Below are 20396 nucleotides of genomic sequence, written 5' to 3' on the forward strand. Positions count from 1 at the left end.
TTTGTTAGTTCAGTCCGTACCTGTTTCTGTCCAATGTTTGGGGTGGTTGAAATATCAACTTGGAGCGTCGTTTGGTAAATGATAATTCGAAACGCGCAACCGTGGAAATGACACCTACGTAAATAGTCGACGTTACAATGGGTGTTTTATCCAAAATGACGTGATAAGTATATACGTTTAACGTTAGTTTTGAAATAGATATGGTAACAACAGAATTGTTTGCCTTTATTCTAATCTCATTGTCAAAGTTATTGAAAAGTTCAGCAAACATTGTTAACTGAATAATTAATCGCTAGAAATTCCAAATTTAGTTAATTTTACAGCTAATAGATCAGTGCCTAATAATACTAAATGATTTACGAAAGCTTTATACCATTTGATTGATTTGAAACAGCAATTAATAAAAAAATGTACAATTTAGGTTCTAAAACGAAATTCACTGTTGAAAATGTCAATCATAATAGTCGATTTTGTCTTCCCTATATTCCTATCTTCCAAAGGACTTTTCTATCTAGTGTAAATCTCAAATATTGCCCCTCTGTTATCCACTCAATGGTTTGTCCGTCTAACTTTATGGGATTGAGATTAAATTTTTTCTTCGTAGTGAAGGTACCTAATTATTCAGGTTGGCATTTAGTCCCACCGATCGACACTTCTTTCTTGTGTAGTTGAGTCATCTTTGAACTATGTCACTCTCGCGTAGATGACTATGTCGTCGGTATATCCTTAATAGTTCTTGAGGGATAATTAGAGAAAAAAGTGTAAAATTGTTAGTTCTAGAGATACGGATATTTAATACTAATAAGCTATTTTTATAATAAAATGACGAAAAGTATAAAAACCCTAAATTCAATATAATAAAAGGCATTGATAGAAAATAAATAACTTTGAAAATCAAAAAACCATACTCAAATGAAACAACCAGTCAACTGATACCATTTACCCGCCGGTCTATCAAGGTAAAAATCATATTATCATAAGATTATGACCCGATTAACTCAATCAGAATCCGAGTTAGCTTCCGAACATCAGATCATGATAGGCTTGACCCGATCCTAGTTACTAAGTCCTACTATTCACTAAAGGATGTTATTTCATCACTAAAAACAAATTCTTCAAGAATATCGATATATGTCGTAATATGATAGAATACAAGAATTTGGGATAAATTCAATGAAATTATAATTTTTTTAGGTATATGCCGGACAAACGGTACATGTCCGCCTTGAATTCTAAGCTATATAGATATGCTATCTATACTATATATCTATATCGTACTTTTGCACTTAGCGATTATAATAATCACTAATAATATTATAATAATAAATATAAGAATAAAAATATGTGAAATAGCTTATGAAAAATAATTATCAACAGGTTCGCAATTCGTAACAAAAATTCGTAACAAAAATTGTTTGATTGTTGAATGCTGATCAGAAATTCGCTGGCATTGAAAATGATTCAAACTTGTATGTGGATATCTTCAAACATAAACAAAATTAATATTTCTGTCTACATTACACAGTAAATAAAACTCTGGTAGACTGTTATAACAGGTGTCCGCCGGAAAGGTATACTAATTTGTTTGTTTATAATTTTTGATTAAATGAAAAAGAATGGATCTTATATTTTAAGCACATTTTACATTACATTTCACGCGGTATTTCATTAATTTCATCACTAATATTTTGTTGCTCCAGCGTTTTCGGTTTGTTTGCATAAACCTTGGTTTTCAGATATTCCCACAAAAAGAAGTTCGGAGCAGTCAAATCAGGCGACTGTGGAGGCCATCAACATCATCATATCTTGAAATAACTTGATGTGGAAAGAGGACTCGCAGTAACACATGTTAATCAAGCCCAAAGCATGCAGTCGTGGCGTTAAAAAGTTTTAAATCATCTAACGATATCGCTCTCTAATTACCGTTACGCCGTTTTCAGTTTCAAAGAAGTAAGGTCCAATGATTCCTCCTGACCAAATTGCACACCAGACTGTCACTTTGAATGGATGCATAGGTGACTGATGAATAATTTGAGGGTTTTCCATTGCCCAGAACCGACTATTCTGTTTATTCACATATCCATTCAAATGAAAATGTGCCTCGTCACTCATTATTATTAGTTTAATGAAAATGGGGGTTGTCATGGGCAAGCTGCAACATCCTATTGGCATATGTACGGCGGCGTAAATAGTCTACTGGAAAAAGCTCTTTTGTCAACTGAATCTTAAATGGAAACAAATGCAAATCCTTGTGCAAAATTGTAGCCAAAGCTGTTCTTTGAAGACCAAGCTCCTGAGCACGCCGTCGAATTGAGGTTAATGGATTGTTTTGAACCCTTTCTTGAGCAGCAGTAATGTTTTCAGTCGATCTTGCAGTACGTTGTGGTCTATGCTTGGGCCTATCAGCTACAGTCCCTCTTTCTTCGAAATCATTCACTACCCGATAAATAGTGCGTCTTGTTGGCACGTTGTTTGTCCCAAAAATTTCACGTAACTTTCTCATCGTCACAGTAATCGATGATTGATTTTGATAAAATCTTTTAACGATTAAAACACGTTGGTTTACCGAATATTTTTCTATAATAAATTTGCGACGTCTCTACTTCACGACTGTCAAATATGAACTGTCAACATTAACGTTTACCAAAATGGCGGCAAAACAAAGTAGTATATATTCCCGACGGACACCTTGTACCTCAGAAATTGAAATAGAATAAAAACAATGATTTTCATTCGAGGAACGTACTCCCAAGAGAGCAGAAACAATTTTTTCGGCGAATAAGGTCATGGGCATAGTTTTTTGAGATTCCAAACGTGTAATCCTTGTTAATTATTTAGAAAAATGGAAAGCTGTCCAATGTTATATTGATTTGCAGTTACGTTTTGATACCGAAGTTAATAAAAAACGGCAACATTTGTTGAAGAATCACGACACTGCGCCTGCTCATTTATACGTTATTGTTGCATAAAAATTAGCCAAACGGCGATAAGATTTATCACTTCTTCCGCAAAAATGGTTTAGTTGAGATCCATTTCAGAAAATCGATGCATCGATCTAGTGGTAATAATCTGTGGAAAATATTTTTTACAAGTACTCTTCGTCAAGCCGTTCTCGTATTATCGGGCTTTAAAATATTGTTCAGTTTAATGAATTGTTTTAAACAGAAAAAAACCTACGCCTTTAAAAATATAATAGAACAAAGAATGATATATGTAAATTTCAGTTTTATTATGTTTTAATTTAAAGAACCTCTATCACTTGTGGCGGTAACCGACATAACCTTCCGCCATTATGATTATAACATAATATAAAATATACAAACAGCACAAATTAGTTGGAACTCAACTAATTTTTATACCTGCACACGACTAAATTTTGTCACAACCTCATAAACTTTAAAAACAATCATTGGGCTATTTCAGAGTTAACTGAAGTGGTCGTTGTAGAAGCTAAAGTCTTGATGAATCGCACCCAAAATATTGATAATACGGTATTACACTGATATTAAAACGATTTTTTCATTCAGGTGTATATTAAACATATTTGAAAATTAATAACAAATTTATTTTTATTATTTCCATTTATTCTTAATAATAAACATTTGTAAAGGTATTACAAAGAACTAATTATTCCACTCTGTTATATACATATTGACGCATTTCACAGGAGGATGCGCTCGACATGCAGGGCATAGAAACTAAAAGGGGGTTGATGAGTAACACTTGCAACTAACCTGTTAAAAAACCATCTTTTACATGAATTCCTATTTTATGACAAATCGATTAAACAGTAAACCCTCTGCAAATGTACGTGTCCCATATCAACGGAAAAATGTTGTTTGGTATATGATTTCAGTCAAGCACTTTCGAAACATGTTACTCCTCCCTCCTATTTTCCCGGTTGAGGGAATACTACAAAATAAATGGAAAAATTAGCATGTTGAGTTTATTCATAGATATTTGAATAAATATGACATTCGATTGATGTAACTCAGTAGATTCAGTATCATGTCTGTATTTCAAATTTATCTGTAAAAAATTATTATGAGTAAAGAATTCGATGGTTAGTCCCCAGTCTAGTGAACAAAGAACCTGTTTTGTTCTATTAGTGTATAGTGTTCTATCTTTTAGAGCTTCCTCAACCGTTACATGTCAATTTCATATAATGATTTTTGTTCCACCTCATTATTTAATTGGTATTCCTTTCCATTTAGTATTTTCTCCTAGTTTTGAAACAGCAATTTGTCGCTGAAATTTAGTAGATGCGGAAACAATTTTTTGAGACTATGGTGTTTTTCAATTAAGACACGGTGAGAGAGAATTTTTGTCTACACAACAAGCAAATAATTTCTTCAGTTCAATAATTTGTAGCAATAATCACTGATGATTGTTTTTCCCTTTTGCAAATAGTCGATGAACAATCTGATCCATACACATTCCACAATAGAAGTCATGAACGGATTGCTGCATTTTTTCTCGTATAGTGAGGAAATGCGGTAACCCTTTAGAAAGAGGTTTTTCGTGCTGTATTAGTCATTCAAAATGATGTAATATATCTAACTCTTATTTTCACTTTACAAATTTCCATGACGATGTTTACTTGTAACCTCCTTTTTTGGTCACCCTTGACCTTGAGCATCTTCGCTGCTTGTACGGCTGTAATTTTTATGAAATTTTCGTATTTCCATTTAAATAACAATACTAAATGCATTCACGTAATTTTTTTTATTAAAAAATATCTTAAACCTGTTCGTTTAAAATCAACTATTGTAGAAAATTAGCTCATAATACATTAGCTGTCATTTGAGGAATAGTACTCTAAGGAAAAAATATTGAAATGTAATTAATGTTGACTTTCAAATAAATAAATATAACTCTTTGTAATAATAATTCTAAACTTTGAAGATACTGTATTCGTACCACGTACTAAATAAATATTAACATAGTAAACCGATGACATGATGCAATACAACGTGCAATGTAATGCAGGGCGCAATATTTCTCGATAAAAACCGCTGACATGATGCAATACAATGTGCAATGCAATACAAGATGTAATATTTCTTGATCACAAGCATGTGCAGATTAAATTTAGTTGATTAAGGATTTTATACCATTATTATTGCGTGTAAGTTGCAGTAAGTTCTAGGGAGAAATCTAGTTACTTTTCACGTAACACCCACTTGTCCATCAGGCTCCAAAAACAAGGCAATAGTAGATATTTCACTTAGCTTTGTTGTTTTCATTTTTAAACCGGTCACAAAATATTAAATAAAATGTGACGTTAGGAATTTGTTTAAGTTACTTTAGTGGCTTTAAAAAGCATGCGCAGATTAAATTCAGATAATTATTTCATGCAAGATCTTGCACTCGTAATATTACCGATTGAGTGTCATCATTATTTCGTGTAAGTTGCAATAAGGTCTAGGGAGAAATTTAGTTACTTTTGGATTATCATCCAACCTATCCATCAAACTCCAACAGCAAGGCAGCATCAGATATAATTATGGCCAGTGATCCTCTGGCCAATTTTTTCTATTTACTTTATTTAACTTCGTTATTTTCATTTTTAAGCTGGTCAAAAAATATTAAATAAAATTTGAGGTTAGGAAATTGTTTACTATTATCAATTAAATTTTTGTTCGTTGCAGTCATGATGCAATGGCAATAGACTTGCATAATTTCAAGCAACGTGCATTATTCATCTTGGTAATATTTTGAACTTGTATGCAATTTCTTGCACGTGGCCTTGCACCATGTGAAACTGCCTTTAGAAATGTAAGAATGTGGAATGAACCTGACCTAGCCCAACGTTATCTCACTAAACCTAATATCACGTTATCATTTTCATAATACAACGTTATTTTTAGTATCTACTAAAATTATCAAAAGATTCTCATTTCAAATGGGTAACGTTCCAAATCTGTAGATCTCGGGTGCGATTATTTAATTTTATAGTTGGTGAAGTTAAAATGTATCAAATTCAAATTGAGTTCGTATCTTTTTAATAGAAATTAAACAGGAAGATTCAACTAATGAAATTTTCTAGTTTCTAGACAGAAATTCAGTTAAAATTGTAATCATATTTCCGAATAATGATAGTATCAAGTAAGTTATTAATTGTTTAGTTTTTATTTATTGAATAATTAAAAAATGTGATGTAATGGATTATTATTTTAATAAATGACATAGACGTTAAAATATAGTATAATAATTTCTCAGTTATCACATAACATCAAACTTGGCTAAAAAAAAATAATGTTGATAGAACGCAAATAATATTAAATTCATACTTCAAAACATACTCACTATATTGAGTATCCATTTCTTGACTAGTATTTTGCGCGGCTGGACATATAAGAGCTTTAAGCTTACATATGTTTCCTAGAATGATTCCCACCCATATTCCTCCGAGGAACCAAAAAATACAATAAGAGAAGCATTTTGTTTCGTAAGCACATAAGCTACTGGATGATTTTGTTTGTTTTACAGGTGTAGTCACAGTATTTTCTGTGATTACATCTAAATTTTGGACCAGAGGTGTGGCTATTACAGTTATATTATCTTCAACTGTATCATAAATATTATCCAAATCGGCGCAAAAGGCGTTGATCATATTTGTATCAAGAACTTGAGACCATTCCGAACGAGAGCAATTCCAAGGATTATTGTCTATTAATAAATAAAACTTATTGTTTTCTGTTAATCTTGTTAAAATTCCTGAAGGTAGATATTCTAAGTTGTTGTTGGATATATTTAGTAGAGTCAAACTCTTAAATATGTCATTATCAAAACCATCTAAAACTGCTAAATTATTATTAGATAAGTCTAGCTTATATAACACGTTATTGTTGGAAAAAGTATCATTAAAATTGAAACTTTCGAGGCGATTATTTGAAAGGTACAAATTTCTAAGATTTTTCAAATCTTTGAAGGTATTAACGTTGATTTTTTTGAGGTATATGCTGTCTAATGAAAGTGTATGCATCTTTCTATATTTGTTGAACATGTACTTGTCAATGAAGGAAATATTTGTATCTGTAATGCTTAGATCCAATACTTCGTCTGAATCAACCACTACTGTTATGTTGGAGTAAAGATCATCTTCTAAGGGTTTGGAGCAAGTAATTTTTCCATTTTTAAAACTACATAATAACGCATCGGTCCACCTACAAAACGTAATAGACTTTAAGTCTTTAAGTTACAATTTTCAAAGGAGTTTTTTCAATTATTAAAAACTGTTTTATACAGAACAAATAAAATATTAATGCGTATTTTTTAATGCAGATTTCATTACCAATTTATCACTTTAATTTCAACAGTCAGAATTGTACCATACGTTAACAAAAGAAAACCATAAACGTAAAATGAAATTTTTGTTACTCCAAATACGGTAATAAATAAATTAAGGCGTATTATGCAGGGTGTCATATGAGAGTGGCCAACACCAACTTTCTTATTTCAAATGCAATCTGTTTATCATTTATTTATTGGATTTTTCAGAAAATTCTAGACATGTTTCATGTACAATGTCCTATTTGTCTTCAAGTGTTTCGGAAATATCAAGTGTTTTCAAATTTATTACAGAAATTAACATTCCCATCTAACGACAACAGCACAATGTACCAACTAGCAAAAGTACCTGTGATATCTGAAGCTGAAACAAACAAACCTACTAAATATTACGATCCAGCTTAGGATAACAGGCAATATAACAACCTTAGGACTATGCAGAGCAATCCAACCATTAGTAGTGATTGCAAACAAGTCCAATTGATTAATGAAACCATTCCAAAAAGATGAGAATCCAAATATACTCGTAATGGATAAAACTAAATCCTTTGAAAGGATTAAACCTTAAACGTTTTTTTTCAGTAACAGAAAGGTTCATGATTGGTAAACATTTTTATGTAATAAAAACCAAAAATATGTCCCCTAGAAATTGACAGGTAGATGCAGAAACTGCAATAGAAATAAAGAAAACATAACGCGCTTCTCACCTAACTGTAAAAATCTGGCTTAAGCTTAAATATCTATAGAACACAACAAAATTATAACAACCTACTGGAGAATTTCTCATGAAAATAGCGCGAGTCAAAACAAATTTTCTCCAATTTACAAAATCAGTATGTTAAGATTCACCTACTAGAATATAACATCATTCAAAGCTCTGGTAATTCACATAGTATTGGTCCCAAATAATTCTAATAAGTAATGTAAAATCTGGAAAAAGGCCTGATCATTCGAATCGTCTATCCTGATGATGTATCTATTTCCAGAAAATAGTCAACAAATCGAATAATTCAAAAATTTGTAATCTAGTAATTTGTAACGTTTTTTCTAGTATAAGTACACCTTTATCTGATTCGGGATTAATATTTATTGAATTTAGACTTTTCCTCTATTTAATTTGTATTTGGCGATTTAAATGAAGTGTTACTGGCAACCTTTTCAAGTTTGTTGTTGACATTCTTCAGATATTTCCATCAATCGCAGAAATGTATAAATCAAAAAACTTGATGGTTTTACTTTCTCAATATATTAATACGCATTCTACTATTTTCAAATATTGGTTGAAAAAAGTAAAATATTACGTCCAGTGGTCTCACTTGATAAAAATTTCAGTCGCAGATTCAATTGCTCTTTTTTAATCTATAAACTTTGCAATGTTTACAAATGTGAGAGAAATATGTGAATTATTGCTATTTCAAACGAAGAAATCACTTTCCATTCAAATGAATACAAAAAGATGTTTGTTAAACTTGAATCAATTCGTAAAACATTACTTGAATGTCTACTCACCAAAAGAACATAGTATTCAAAATGAGATTTCTCCAAATCCACATGGTCAACACAGGTTTTAACTGAATTATGATAAATGGGGCGAAAGGCATACGTTACCTTCACATACATGAAAACTAAATATTTATATGGTTTAAAAAATCCATATTGAATGGTTTCCTATTATTCTTATCTATATTTACTCTCAATCGGCGCGACGCCGTTAAGAAAGACGATTGTGTCATGTATTTTTATATGACTGAATCATGTTCGACTGCACCTAATATAATGATGACATTTATTTGACAAACAGTGACCCGTAATTATGGTCCTTTAGAATAAACTCGAAATTAATCTTCTCTTCTCATCGCATTTTTTTATAAACAGTAACGAAATATTCAACTACTGAGACACTGAGATTTTTGGTACATTGAATTCAAATTTTTTCTATTTTGTCATTTGTTATTATTTCCTCAACGCGGAAAACGTTTCAAAATCTATTACACTTAGGTTTACAATTATAACGCTTAGGACAAAAAGATCGTAGTGGTGAACCTGTTCGTTATGAGTGATTGAAGAATGCACCATAAGTGTTTCACGGTTAGCTCACCACAAAACATTTCTCACACTGATTTTTTTCTTTCTTGCTTATAAGTAGTCATCTTTGATACGCTTATGCCAGAATCAAATGCGAAAAAGGACCACTTGTTCACTTTTACATGTTTCTAGAATTCCACACGTGATAATTTATATTGACTTCTTCTAATTATCTGTTTTCTCTTTATGCTTTTTTGGAGTTGGCTCTCTTATTACGCTTTCAAATCATTGTGTGATAAAGTCTTCCTTTTTTTATTATTAGCTGACCTTTCTTCTTCTATTGAGGTGTGAGACGCACATATAAAATCAATATTTTGTTTTTTTTTGCATTTTTTAATAAGTTTGATTTTCAAAAATTCCGATAAACTTCATCCAAAACTATTTATTATTCTCTCTTCATTTTAATGAATAATCTCACTACTTAATGTTAACTTTGGAAAAGAAATCGTATCAACAAGTTATCAAATGGATGCACAGGTTCCAACTTTTTGTATATACAATGGAGTTTACGATAGATCTACCTAATTACCTTCACTAGAAAGAAAAAACTCAATCTCACGTCCATCAAGCTTAGAAGGGAAAACCATTGAGTAGAAAACAGAGAGGATTAACTGGATCTCACACTAGATAGTAAACTCCTTAGATCTTACTTTTGATGTACACGACAATTGTAAGACTAATCATTACGTATGAGGCAGAACTGGTCTGAACACCAAGAGTTTGGCTGGCATATGTGCTACCGGTGACATGGGATCATGCCCAACAGTTGCTCTAGAAGTAATTCCAAATCTTCCATCTCTTCACCTAGTATTGGAAAGGCGAGGCGGAATAAATTACAACTAAATTTTTCAGATAAAGAAAAACAAAAGTTAAATTTTTCAAATATAATAATAAAATTTGGGATATTATGTCTAAAGATGAAATACCAAAAAAATTTAGCTTGGACAAAGATTTATATCAAAACTATGCTGTAGAAGTAAGTGGGATAATAACATCATACAAGAAATGAACAGAAATGCCATTAAATGGTATACGGACGAATCTAAAACAATAGACAGCACTGGAATACGAGTGTACGGACCCAGAACCAAACACTTTGAAAACCTGAACAATACACCAAGTATTTTTCAAGCAGAAATACAATTTAATGTGCCCAATTCAACCCAGAGAAGAATTATCGCAAACAGAACACCATCTTGTCCGAAAGCCAAAGAACCATTAAAGCTCTAAGCTAATATATCATAGAATACAAACTGGTTTAGTAATATCTGACCAAGCTAAATGAGATGGATAAGAAGAATAAAGTTTCCCTCCAATGGATTACAGGGCACACTGAAGTTGTTGTAGGTATACTCACTAAATTTTTTCTGGTATCAGCTACAGATTAATAGCAAAAAAAAACACTAGAAATAAGGTAGAAGAAGTAACTATTTCTTTTTAACAAAAACTTTCGAAAAGAGAGCTATTTAAAAAAATCGATGAATTATTGTTTTCATTATTATACCGAAAATGTTATTGGAAAAACACTGTGCAAATTAGAGCTCGTGAAATTAATTTTAAGAAGTACCGAACTCCAAATTTGCATTTCTCATTTCAATGAACAACGTTCTTTTGGAATTTGAAATCTGTAACATAGAATGGGCACGAGATTTTGGAATTGTCCAGATGTATTCTTGTTAAAAATTTAACGCTCTACAAAAAAACTTCCTAACAATTTATTGATATATTCAATCCTTCAAAAGTTATTCAAAGTTGAACTGGATGCATATTAAATTTCGACATTCTTCTATTTTCCAGCAACTTTGTCAATCGAAAATGAAATTGCTGAAAACATTGGATTTGATAACTTAGTAAAAGAACTCGACGATGCTAACAAAGTCAAATTTTATTAAATTTTCTTTTAAATCAATGACAATGACAGCTCGAACTACGAGGTCTGGCTATTAAATAACGAGACTGGTTACGAAAAATGGTTTTAATATAAAAATTATTCTACACTCCAATACTCTACCGTTGACGGTCAGGAGTCAGTTTTTACGGTACCAATTTCGCACAGACTTTTGTCATGTGCGAAATTTTACCTTACCGGCGTTTACAGCCTCGGTAAACATCCGGATGCTCATTCGACGATCTGCGCGCAAAATTTGGTTGATTTTGGTCACTGTTACCGGAGTTAAAACAGTCACAGGGCAACATGGGCGTTGGTCATCGTCAGTATACTCTCGGCCCGCACTAAGGCGCTTACACCTCTCAAAAACGCGCGCACGAGATAGATAATTATCCCCATAGGCCTCTTGCAAATATTTATAGCACTCAGTCGGAGTTTTTTCCAATTTAACGAGAAATTTGAAATTGATCTGTTTTTCGTCACACAAGGTTTTCGGCACGAGTAAAAAACACGTTCGTTTCAAACCGCTACACTGCAAAAATATTATAATAGTGACGGAAACGTGTTTTGGGACGAGCATAGACAAGATATCTAGATACCCAACGCACTACTCGTTTTATTTAATGCAACATAGTTTCGTCCTAGAATCTTTTTCAAATTTCAATATGACCCGTTACTCACGTCTAGAGGGTGTTACTTTTAGGCTAAAAGTAAATAATACTCCAATATATTAAACAGTAATATATTAAAATGACAATTACAACGGATGATTCTTAATAAATAATATAAATTCAGTCAGCGTCAATTCTTATAATTATGACATCACAATAATGAGGAATTTTAGGAGGAATATAATCTAATAGTTACAATGTACTTCTCTATTTTCGAATGTATAAATCAAGATAGATCTGATTATATTTTTATGAAAAAGGAATTCATAATTACAATAAATAATGATAAAAAAGAGCAAAGTAAATGCAGAGCATGGAAAGACAAGAAGTTAAAATTATCTTCACTATATATTAAAAAACAAAGTCTATTTATTTGTGATTAACTTTAAAACTGAAGAAAGTATTTTCACGTGGTTATTACCACTAGATACTGTAATTCATAAGGAAGGTTTCGTTATATGGTCAATGTTTGGTGTATATTAGTTGAAATATGATGATAACTTTCGAAAGTGGCGGGAGTTTTCATCAAAAACGCACCCTAATCTCTTAAACATATCACAAAACAATTCATGGTAAAATATTTCTCTTTTATTCACAAAAAAATCGGTGATAGTATATCTTTCAACATTACCTTCTTTCTTTTAAGTATCGCCCAATAGGATAAATGATAAGCTATTAGATGTATAAAGTATTAATCACCTAAGGGGGTTAAGAAATTTGAAGAAATCGATTTTTTTGCATATTTTCAAAGCTTAGTCCCTCAAGAATATGTTCTTGAACAGATTTTTTTTAATTCGTATTATTTCCCGAGATATAGTAGATTTTGTGACGTAGCGTCTAAGTTAACCCAGTGGAACGAGTTATTCTGCTAGAATTGTTTCTCAAAATTTAAACGCTTTTTTCTCGAAATTACTTTTTTCAAAGTGATTGACATGATAACTCAAGTTCTTCCCGACCAATTCCCTTGAAATTCGGTAGAAATCTTTTTTATATATCATCACGTCTGCCTTGGATTTTAAAAAATTGCAATTTGGAATATTTTAAAACATTCGAAAAGGTCAAAAAAAGGAGCAAAAAAACTGATTCATGTCGACGCGATTTTGTGAATGCGATAGCGACATCTTTACAGATTAAGAATTTTTCAAATTTTTTGTTCCAGATCACTACAAGGGTTGGAATCGAATAGGGTACACAGTTTTTTTGTAGCTCCCACTTTATCGGCCTGAAATTTATGGAAATTCTAATTTTTTTTACAATTTTTATATTCTTAAAAAGTCAATAAATATCTTATAAAAAAATGGATAGTAAAAATTTTTTTCATTTTTTTACGTTATTTTCAAAAATGCCTAAAATTTATACCTCTAGACAAGAATAACCCCTTAAACAACTAAGCATTTCATTAATATTATAATAATCCTTTATACCATAAATAAACGTAAAAAAATAAAAACTTGACATCACGCCAATTGATAAGGAACTACACAAAATAATTTTTCATAAGTGTTACTAACTGGAGCCGGCCCTGTCTGGATTTAGTTGATTTCTTAAATTCGACGAAAGCGGCCACCTGTGATGTACGATCAAAATACTTGAAATTCTAAATTTCGGCGGAAGTTTGTTTTTATATATCTTTTTATTATAGCAAGCAGTTTATATACAATATTTCTTTTGAATAATTTGTAAACAGGTCTATTTATTTATTTGTTTTGTTTCTTTATTTTTCTAGATCTAGAGAATTCTTCTGGTATACATATATAAGGAGATAATGTAGCGCAATTTAGTTAGTCTATAATAAATAGTCTTAGTGAATAGAAGGAATTAAGAATGTTATAGTTATAAGTGAATTATTATAAATTAAGTGTAGTATGTATATAAATCAAGAAACAGTGTTTATTAATTCACACCACAAAAAGAAAGTTTGTAAATAAATATAAAAAACATTACATAAGTAATCAGATGGTACATGATGAAACGTTCTAATTTATTTTCATTGTCTAATTTATTTTCATGTCCATAATATCTTGAAATACATTAAAATACTTCAAGTAATGTAGACATTATATCGCTCTTCTAAAACTGCTAAATTTTACAAGAGACATAAATGAAGAAAAAAATTATTTGAAATACTTAGTGTGAAAATGAATCAAATGACTGAAAATATTGACAAAGGGAATATGTATAGCACATATTATTTACTTTTATATCAACACACTTAGAATTTTTAACCCCAGTTTTTAATTCGTAATCAATTATGTCAAGTTTTTTTCTCACTTTATGAGTATTCAAAACATTTAGTTACTACTTGCTCTTGATAAAGATTATAAATATGCAAATATATCAATAAAAAAACGTTTTGATAAGGAATATCATCATCATCATCATCAACTATTAAATTTTATTTCTAGTAAAAAGTTTGATAAGATTAACATAATGCGAAAAAACTTTATGGTGATGATTATGCAAGTGTCTGTTATAATTTATTTCAAAAATGTACAATTTAATCTCATTCTAATTTCAAATTATAATTCTCTAATTCAAACTTTTCCTAATAAAGCATGTTGATATAATTTTTTTCTGTGATTTCTATAACTCCGCCTAAGAAAGACATAAATTAGTACTAGGAGCAACATGAAAGATGCTAGATATAGTATCAAACACAAAGCTGTGTCAATAGTTTTAAAGATACCAGCATCACTTTCAGTATTGGATCTATTATCTAGTATTAAATGCAAAACCTTTGTATCTGATCCAATGTACCTAACATTTATATTTGAATAAACATGTTTAATGTAATGAAGTACTTCAACTATATTCCAAGAATTGTCTTCATGGTAACATCTTGGACATCGTTCTTTTGATGGAAATTGGTATTTGGGATATTCAGGATCTTCTGTTTCGTCTCCTGATAACCGTTTGTTAACTTCATTATGGGCGCTCCACAGCCAAAGTATAGAATCGTCCCAGGAAGTAATATTGAAAATCTCTCTTCTTTTGGCCATATTTTGAAAATGTTGACTACACTCTGAACAACCGAAAAAATGCTTAATGTAACCATGCATTGCTTCCAAAACAATTCCAGGATTTGAATCTTGAATTTCCTCATTGATTGCTGCATTCACCACTAAATAATGGAATAGTTTCCATAATCCACAAGGATACCCTCTATAATTTGGTGAACTACCTTTACAAGCTAACCAATGTTGTGGAGAAGAAAATACCAATTGATTTTCTTTTTCAGCGTGTTTTACAAAATTTCCTATATCCTCTCCCTTAACTACTGTTTTGAACCAAACAAATTCTTTCAGATCTTTTAGAAAAAGTTGTCCGTTTCTACCAAATGGGAAATATTTTGCTATTACATGTAAGTAGTTTTTAAGAGCTTGTAATTGTTCTTTAGTAATTTCTTTAACACTAGCTACTTCATGTTTAAGAGAGTATCTAAGTGCAGTTTCTAGATCCATTTGGAAGACTACATCGCCCATTCTTTTAATTTTTTGTTTTAATTTGTTTTTTTCTCTCTCCTCTAAGAAATCGATCACATCAGGTACATTCTTATCTTCTCCTTTGCCCAAATACCGCTCTTTACTTGATGATACTATTTGAATTGAGCCTAGATATTTTTGAATTGCAAGTTTATATAATTCTCTTTTTGCTTTAACTTGTAAAAACTTGAAAGTTTTATCTTTGTTTATTACAACTAAGGCAGGTACTTTCTTCACAGCTATTTTATTCGTCAATTCTGTATTATTATAAAAAGCATACCTTACATTGGCCTTCTTAATTTTATTTAAGTCCATTATCACTTCTTGTCCTAAATAATCACTATACTCTTGTACAATTAGGAATGTTTGATCAAATTCGTTACTAAATAATTCATCTATATCTTTCCCAACAAATGGAAGTAAGTTTGGATACATTTTACCTCTTCCAGATTTTTGTTCTGCAATTATTACATTTAAAAGGTTCTGTCTGTGTTCATTAGCTTGTCCTTGGGAACTAACCTTTTCTCCCAAATTTTTAGGACCTTCTGTATATTTTTCATGAAAATACTTAAGAGTTGGATAACCCATAATTTCAAATTCTCTACAAATCCCAGTATTTTGTTCATTGGCACAGTCAATGGCTCCGACTCCCACTAAACCTAAAGCAAAAAATGGTCTAGTTTATTATATTATATACTTCTAAATAACTAATTTCAACAATAATTACAATAATTACTCATAAAATGAAATTAAAAATAGAGCCTGTAGGCTGACAATTTGCTAATATTTTGGAATATTCAGTAAATCATAAGAATTTGTTTTTTTGTTTCACATTTCATTACATTTTTCTACTACTTTCAAAGCTTATTAATTATTTTGGTTTTATTCTGAAATGAAAATTATTTTCTTGAAATATGAGATGTTGAAATAAATATAACATTCTAATTTTTCAAATAAATTCTTATATTATGTAGTTGACAATTGAAATTGTAAGAAATGTATCCATTAAAAAAAGAATACTTTTTTAAAAATTAATGTATTATTATTTCTTTCTCTTTTTGTTAATGTTTCAAATATTAATTGATTCTTTCTTTAGTGTATTGAGTTGGTCAATAGATTTACCAACTGATAATTTCAAGTGGACATGTTTTTTATATACTTTTTCTGTGGTTTTCATTATTTTAATTTGTGTGTTCCATTATCTGTGAATTACTATTGGTAATATTGTTTATTATGTTAGACTGAAACTCGATCATTGATTTCTATTTCATTCAATTTTCTCACAACTGTTTCTAGTTATAATGAAGCAAGTTGTTACTAATTGTTATTAATTTTTATGAATAAATTGAGATGGATTCAACAATATAACTTTTTTGTAATGGGCCTGAATAAATTATATAACTCATGTGTGTGGGAATATTGATAAATTACAGAAAATTTTGTAGCAAGCAAGATTCAAAATACTCTCTCACATTTTTGTAGATATTCATTACTTACAGAAATTTATTCAACCACTTTAGTAACATTTATTCTATATTAATTCACATATTTCAAATTACATTCCAATTTCTATTGCAATCAGTGACAAAAATATGGTTATCTACAAAGTTGGAGTGATAATAGATATATTAGGTATTTGTCTCATGGTTATTGTCCACCTAGCTATGGTTCTTTATTAGAAATTTAATTGAAAATAAATTTCCATACAGTGATATTTGCTTTAATTTTCAGTAGTCATGTGACTGGTACAATGAAGTTCGTCTTGTAAATTGGTCAATGGTTAATATTTAACCAGCCAAATACCATGACAATTCTACAATTATTTCAATATATAAATGCCAATCAACCCTACTGATAGTTTTGTATTCAGCAATTCATAAAAAATATCAATATGTCTCCATAGAAATTAAATACATTAACTACTAATAAAAAATGATTTGAAAAATCTCCAAATAACTATAAAAATTTAAGCAACCATAAAAAAGATTTTGATACATTTAAGCAGAACAGTTAGTGATACAATGTATTCATTTTTTTCTACACAGCATTTAAAAGTTAATAAATGTGAGGTAACTATATGCTAGAGATAACAAAACATTCAAAAATCTATATAGTAGGCAATTTATTATAATTTGTCACATTTATAGACCCTTTTACTATGTACAATTTATTCTAAAATGTTTAACTTGGAGTTGACAATTCTGAATAAAGTATATACTGTATTTTAATACATTTCAAATGATTTTTTTATACAGATAAGTTTACAAAATTTTTAGCAAATTTATTCTTTCACTAAATTAAAGCCTCCTAAAATAAAATTTCGAGGGTGTACTAAACATATAATAACTAATGAACTAAAATAAAAAATTATATTCTCAAAAGTTTCGAATAATTAGTGAAATCAGATCAGTATTATGTTTATTTTAAACTCTTGCATTGATTATTTGAAATATAGTTTTACGATACCTTTCCATCCAGCAATATCTGTTGCAAACTCTTTCCAAGAAGGTGCAAAACGTTGACAAAAGCCACACCATGCATTGTAAAATTCGATAAGCCAAGCTCTATCGTTTCCATAAACTTCATTTTTAAAATTATCAACTGTAAGAATTTCTACATCATTATCTAATGAATATAAACCTATTTTTTCGGAATATTTCTTATACTGTTGTGCATTGTTTACAGTCTGAACTGTCTTTAAGAGCTTATTTTGATTTATTCCGGCACCGACAGACAATTTGGATACCGCCACGAGAATCAAAATTGTGTAAATTATTTTAATAATACATATATGAGACATATTTTATAGAAGACAAAGTAACACATCACTGAAACATATGTCTACATAAAAATTATCAGTTTGGTGTAAGTAAGGTTAGATTATTTCGCTATGAAACGTCATCTAATGAAACATGTGACTGTGAAACAGTTAGGATCAGATGCAATCACAGATAATAATACCAATCAGGAAGAAACAAAGTAAGCTAAGTGAAAGTACTTGAACTTATACTGACGTTCTAAATGGAATTACTTATATACATCAAAATTGTGATACACATACTTGTTATTGTTAAGTTACCAACTCAAGGAGGAAAATCCTGGGTATCGATCTAGTGAAATAGTTTTGCTTCAAAGCTGTCCACGCTCTGGGGATTCTACAATTGAGGAGCTGCAAAGGGAGTAACCAAGCAATTAGGACCCATAAGGACTCCCTATTCTTAGTTATTATTAGTATAAACATTTACAATACAATTACCTACCCTGCTTAAATTACGTAAAAAAACAGGAAAATTTTAGGAGGGCTGTTTCGATAAGATATAATTAAGTGACGTCTTTTCTATACCTTCCACAAAGAAGTTTGCCACCAGTGAGCTCTGTATTGGTAAAGAAGGGTTGTCTACCTAACCACGCCTTAATTTCTCAAAATAGACGATATTCACTGATTGTTAGATCAGGACTGTATGGTGGATGGACTAAGATTTCCTATTAGAATTTTTGAGTTTTTTGTCACATTGCTATCGCTCATTTCATTTGTTTTTATCACTCTCCGGTGGCCACGTAAGACACGCTTTTTGTCTTAAAACATCAGACCTATTGTTTTCCTCCTAGCAGGCTCTGATTGTTTAGTATGGTGGGAAAGTGCATGTGTATCCATTGCATTAACTGTTCTTTACTCTTTAGATTGTTGAATAGGATCTAAGTCTCATCTGTAGTAACAAAGTATTTCAAAAACTATTACTCTCGTTTTAATTAAGTATATGAAACTTTGGATCTGACGCAATTAGCTTCATTTTATGGCTCTTGTTCAACATTTTTGGATCCTACCGATACACAGCTTTCCGTATCCTCACAAAATGGTCACAATTTCATACAGGGAATACCGTGAAATGTCAGGAATTCCTGTGGAAAGATAACTAAGCGTGAACATCCGTGTTTCTCGTAGCACTTAGTTAACTTGATCAACCAATCTTGCATTAGGGACAGAATTGCCTTTGACCAGTTTAGTCATGGACGTCTGATCGATCTTCGGCAAATTTCCGGCACAACTGTGTTACAGGATTAACACTCAAACAGTGTGTTATGTATTATACACAAATCATACCTAAAACCTAGACACTTTACTGTTGAATATACCATCAACTCCTAAGACACTCATAAGAACGTTTGCAGATGTTACAGCAGTGATTTCGTCAACATGGAACGTACACATCAAGACCAAAAGAAAGCAGGCATAAAAATTAAAAATATGTATTGGCTATAAATAGAAAATCGCAGGTGACGATAGAAAACAAAATTCTAATATACAAACTTATTCCTGTATGGACATATGAAATTGATGATCTCTTAGGTAAACCCGCAGAGAACCGTTAATCAACGGAACCTGTCTCTAGACATTCAACTGTATCATATTATTTACATAATACTCAATAGGAGTAGATATTAAATTTGCAAATAGAGAAAGAGAATCGTGTCAGAGAAAATAAGTGAGAAAATTCATATAAAATTGTTCCAATTTGTTTTGTCCTCTGTACGGACATATGTAATCAAGATCTGAAGATGTAGCAAGCCTTCAAATACAGATATTTTCCAGTCATTACAATCCAAATTGCATACAATAGCAGCAAACAAATCAACACTCTGCTCAACCCACCACTACAAGGAAGATGACTAAACAGACAATAGCCCAAAGATATTAATGTAAACTCACAGAAAACCGTTACCTGCCTCAAGACAGTCACCTGCATCAAATAATTCACTTATTACTCAATAGAATTAGATATTAAATTTGCAAATAGATAAGAAAATCGTGTAAACTCTTATAAAATTTTTGCAATTTCTTTTATACTTTTTGTAACATTAATAAGAGGAAGACACAATATGTAATTTTTTTTGGTGTTGAACTTATTCGATAATTTTTATTGTGGCACGCACAATCTCTTTTCCTTTTGGACCAGCAAAGATAAATGTTGAAAAGAG

At 30.7% G+C, this 20396-nt stretch overlaps 2 protein-coding genes across 5 annotated transcripts; both read right to left on the reverse strand.

The window, feature by feature from the left end:
- Positions 1-3562: 3562 nt before the first annotated feature.
- On the reverse strand, positions 3563-9092 carry LOC130891876 (peroxidasin homolog). Of its 4 annotated transcripts, none has more exons than XM_057796940.1 (3): positions 8803-9092; positions 6310-7169; positions 3563-3912 (listed from the first exon to the last, which is right to left on the reverse strand). In XM_057796940.1, exons 1-3 carry the CDS (start codon positions 8892-8894, stop codon positions 3890-3892), a joined length of 975 nt encoding a protein of 324 aa, XP_057652923.1. In that variant the 5' UTR covers positions 8895-9092; the 3' UTR covers positions 3563-3889. The 4 variants fall into 4 exon arrangements, with proteins under 4 accessions (XP_057652923.1, XP_057652920.1, XP_057652921.1 ...); XM_057796937.1 differs by lacking the exon at positions 8803-9092 and adding an exon at positions 7298-7560; XM_057796938.1 differs by lacking the exons at positions 3563-3912; positions 8803-9092 and adding exons at positions 5941-6245; positions 7298-7560.
- Positions 9093-11994: 2902 nt separating this feature from the next.
- On the reverse strand, positions 11995-18478 carry LOC130891877 (sulfhydryl oxidase 2-like). The gene is made up of 2 exons (XM_057796941.1): positions 17886-18478; positions 11995-16078 (listed from the first exon to the last, which is right to left on the reverse strand). The coding sequence occupies exons 1-2, from the start codon at positions 18217-18219 to the stop codon at positions 14472-14474; spliced, it is 1941 nt and encodes a 646-aa protein (XP_057652924.1). The 5' UTR covers positions 18220-18478; the 3' UTR covers positions 11995-14471.
- Between the last annotated feature and the right edge of the window lie 1918 nt (positions 18479-20396).

The sequence above is a fragment of the Diorhabda carinulata genome, chromosome 3 (assembly GCF_026250575.1).
Source record: "Diorhabda carinulata isolate Delta chromosome 3, icDioCari1.1, whole genome shotgun sequence".
NCBI lineage: Eukaryota > Metazoa > Arthropoda > Insecta > Coleoptera > Chrysomelidae > Diorhabda > Diorhabda carinulata.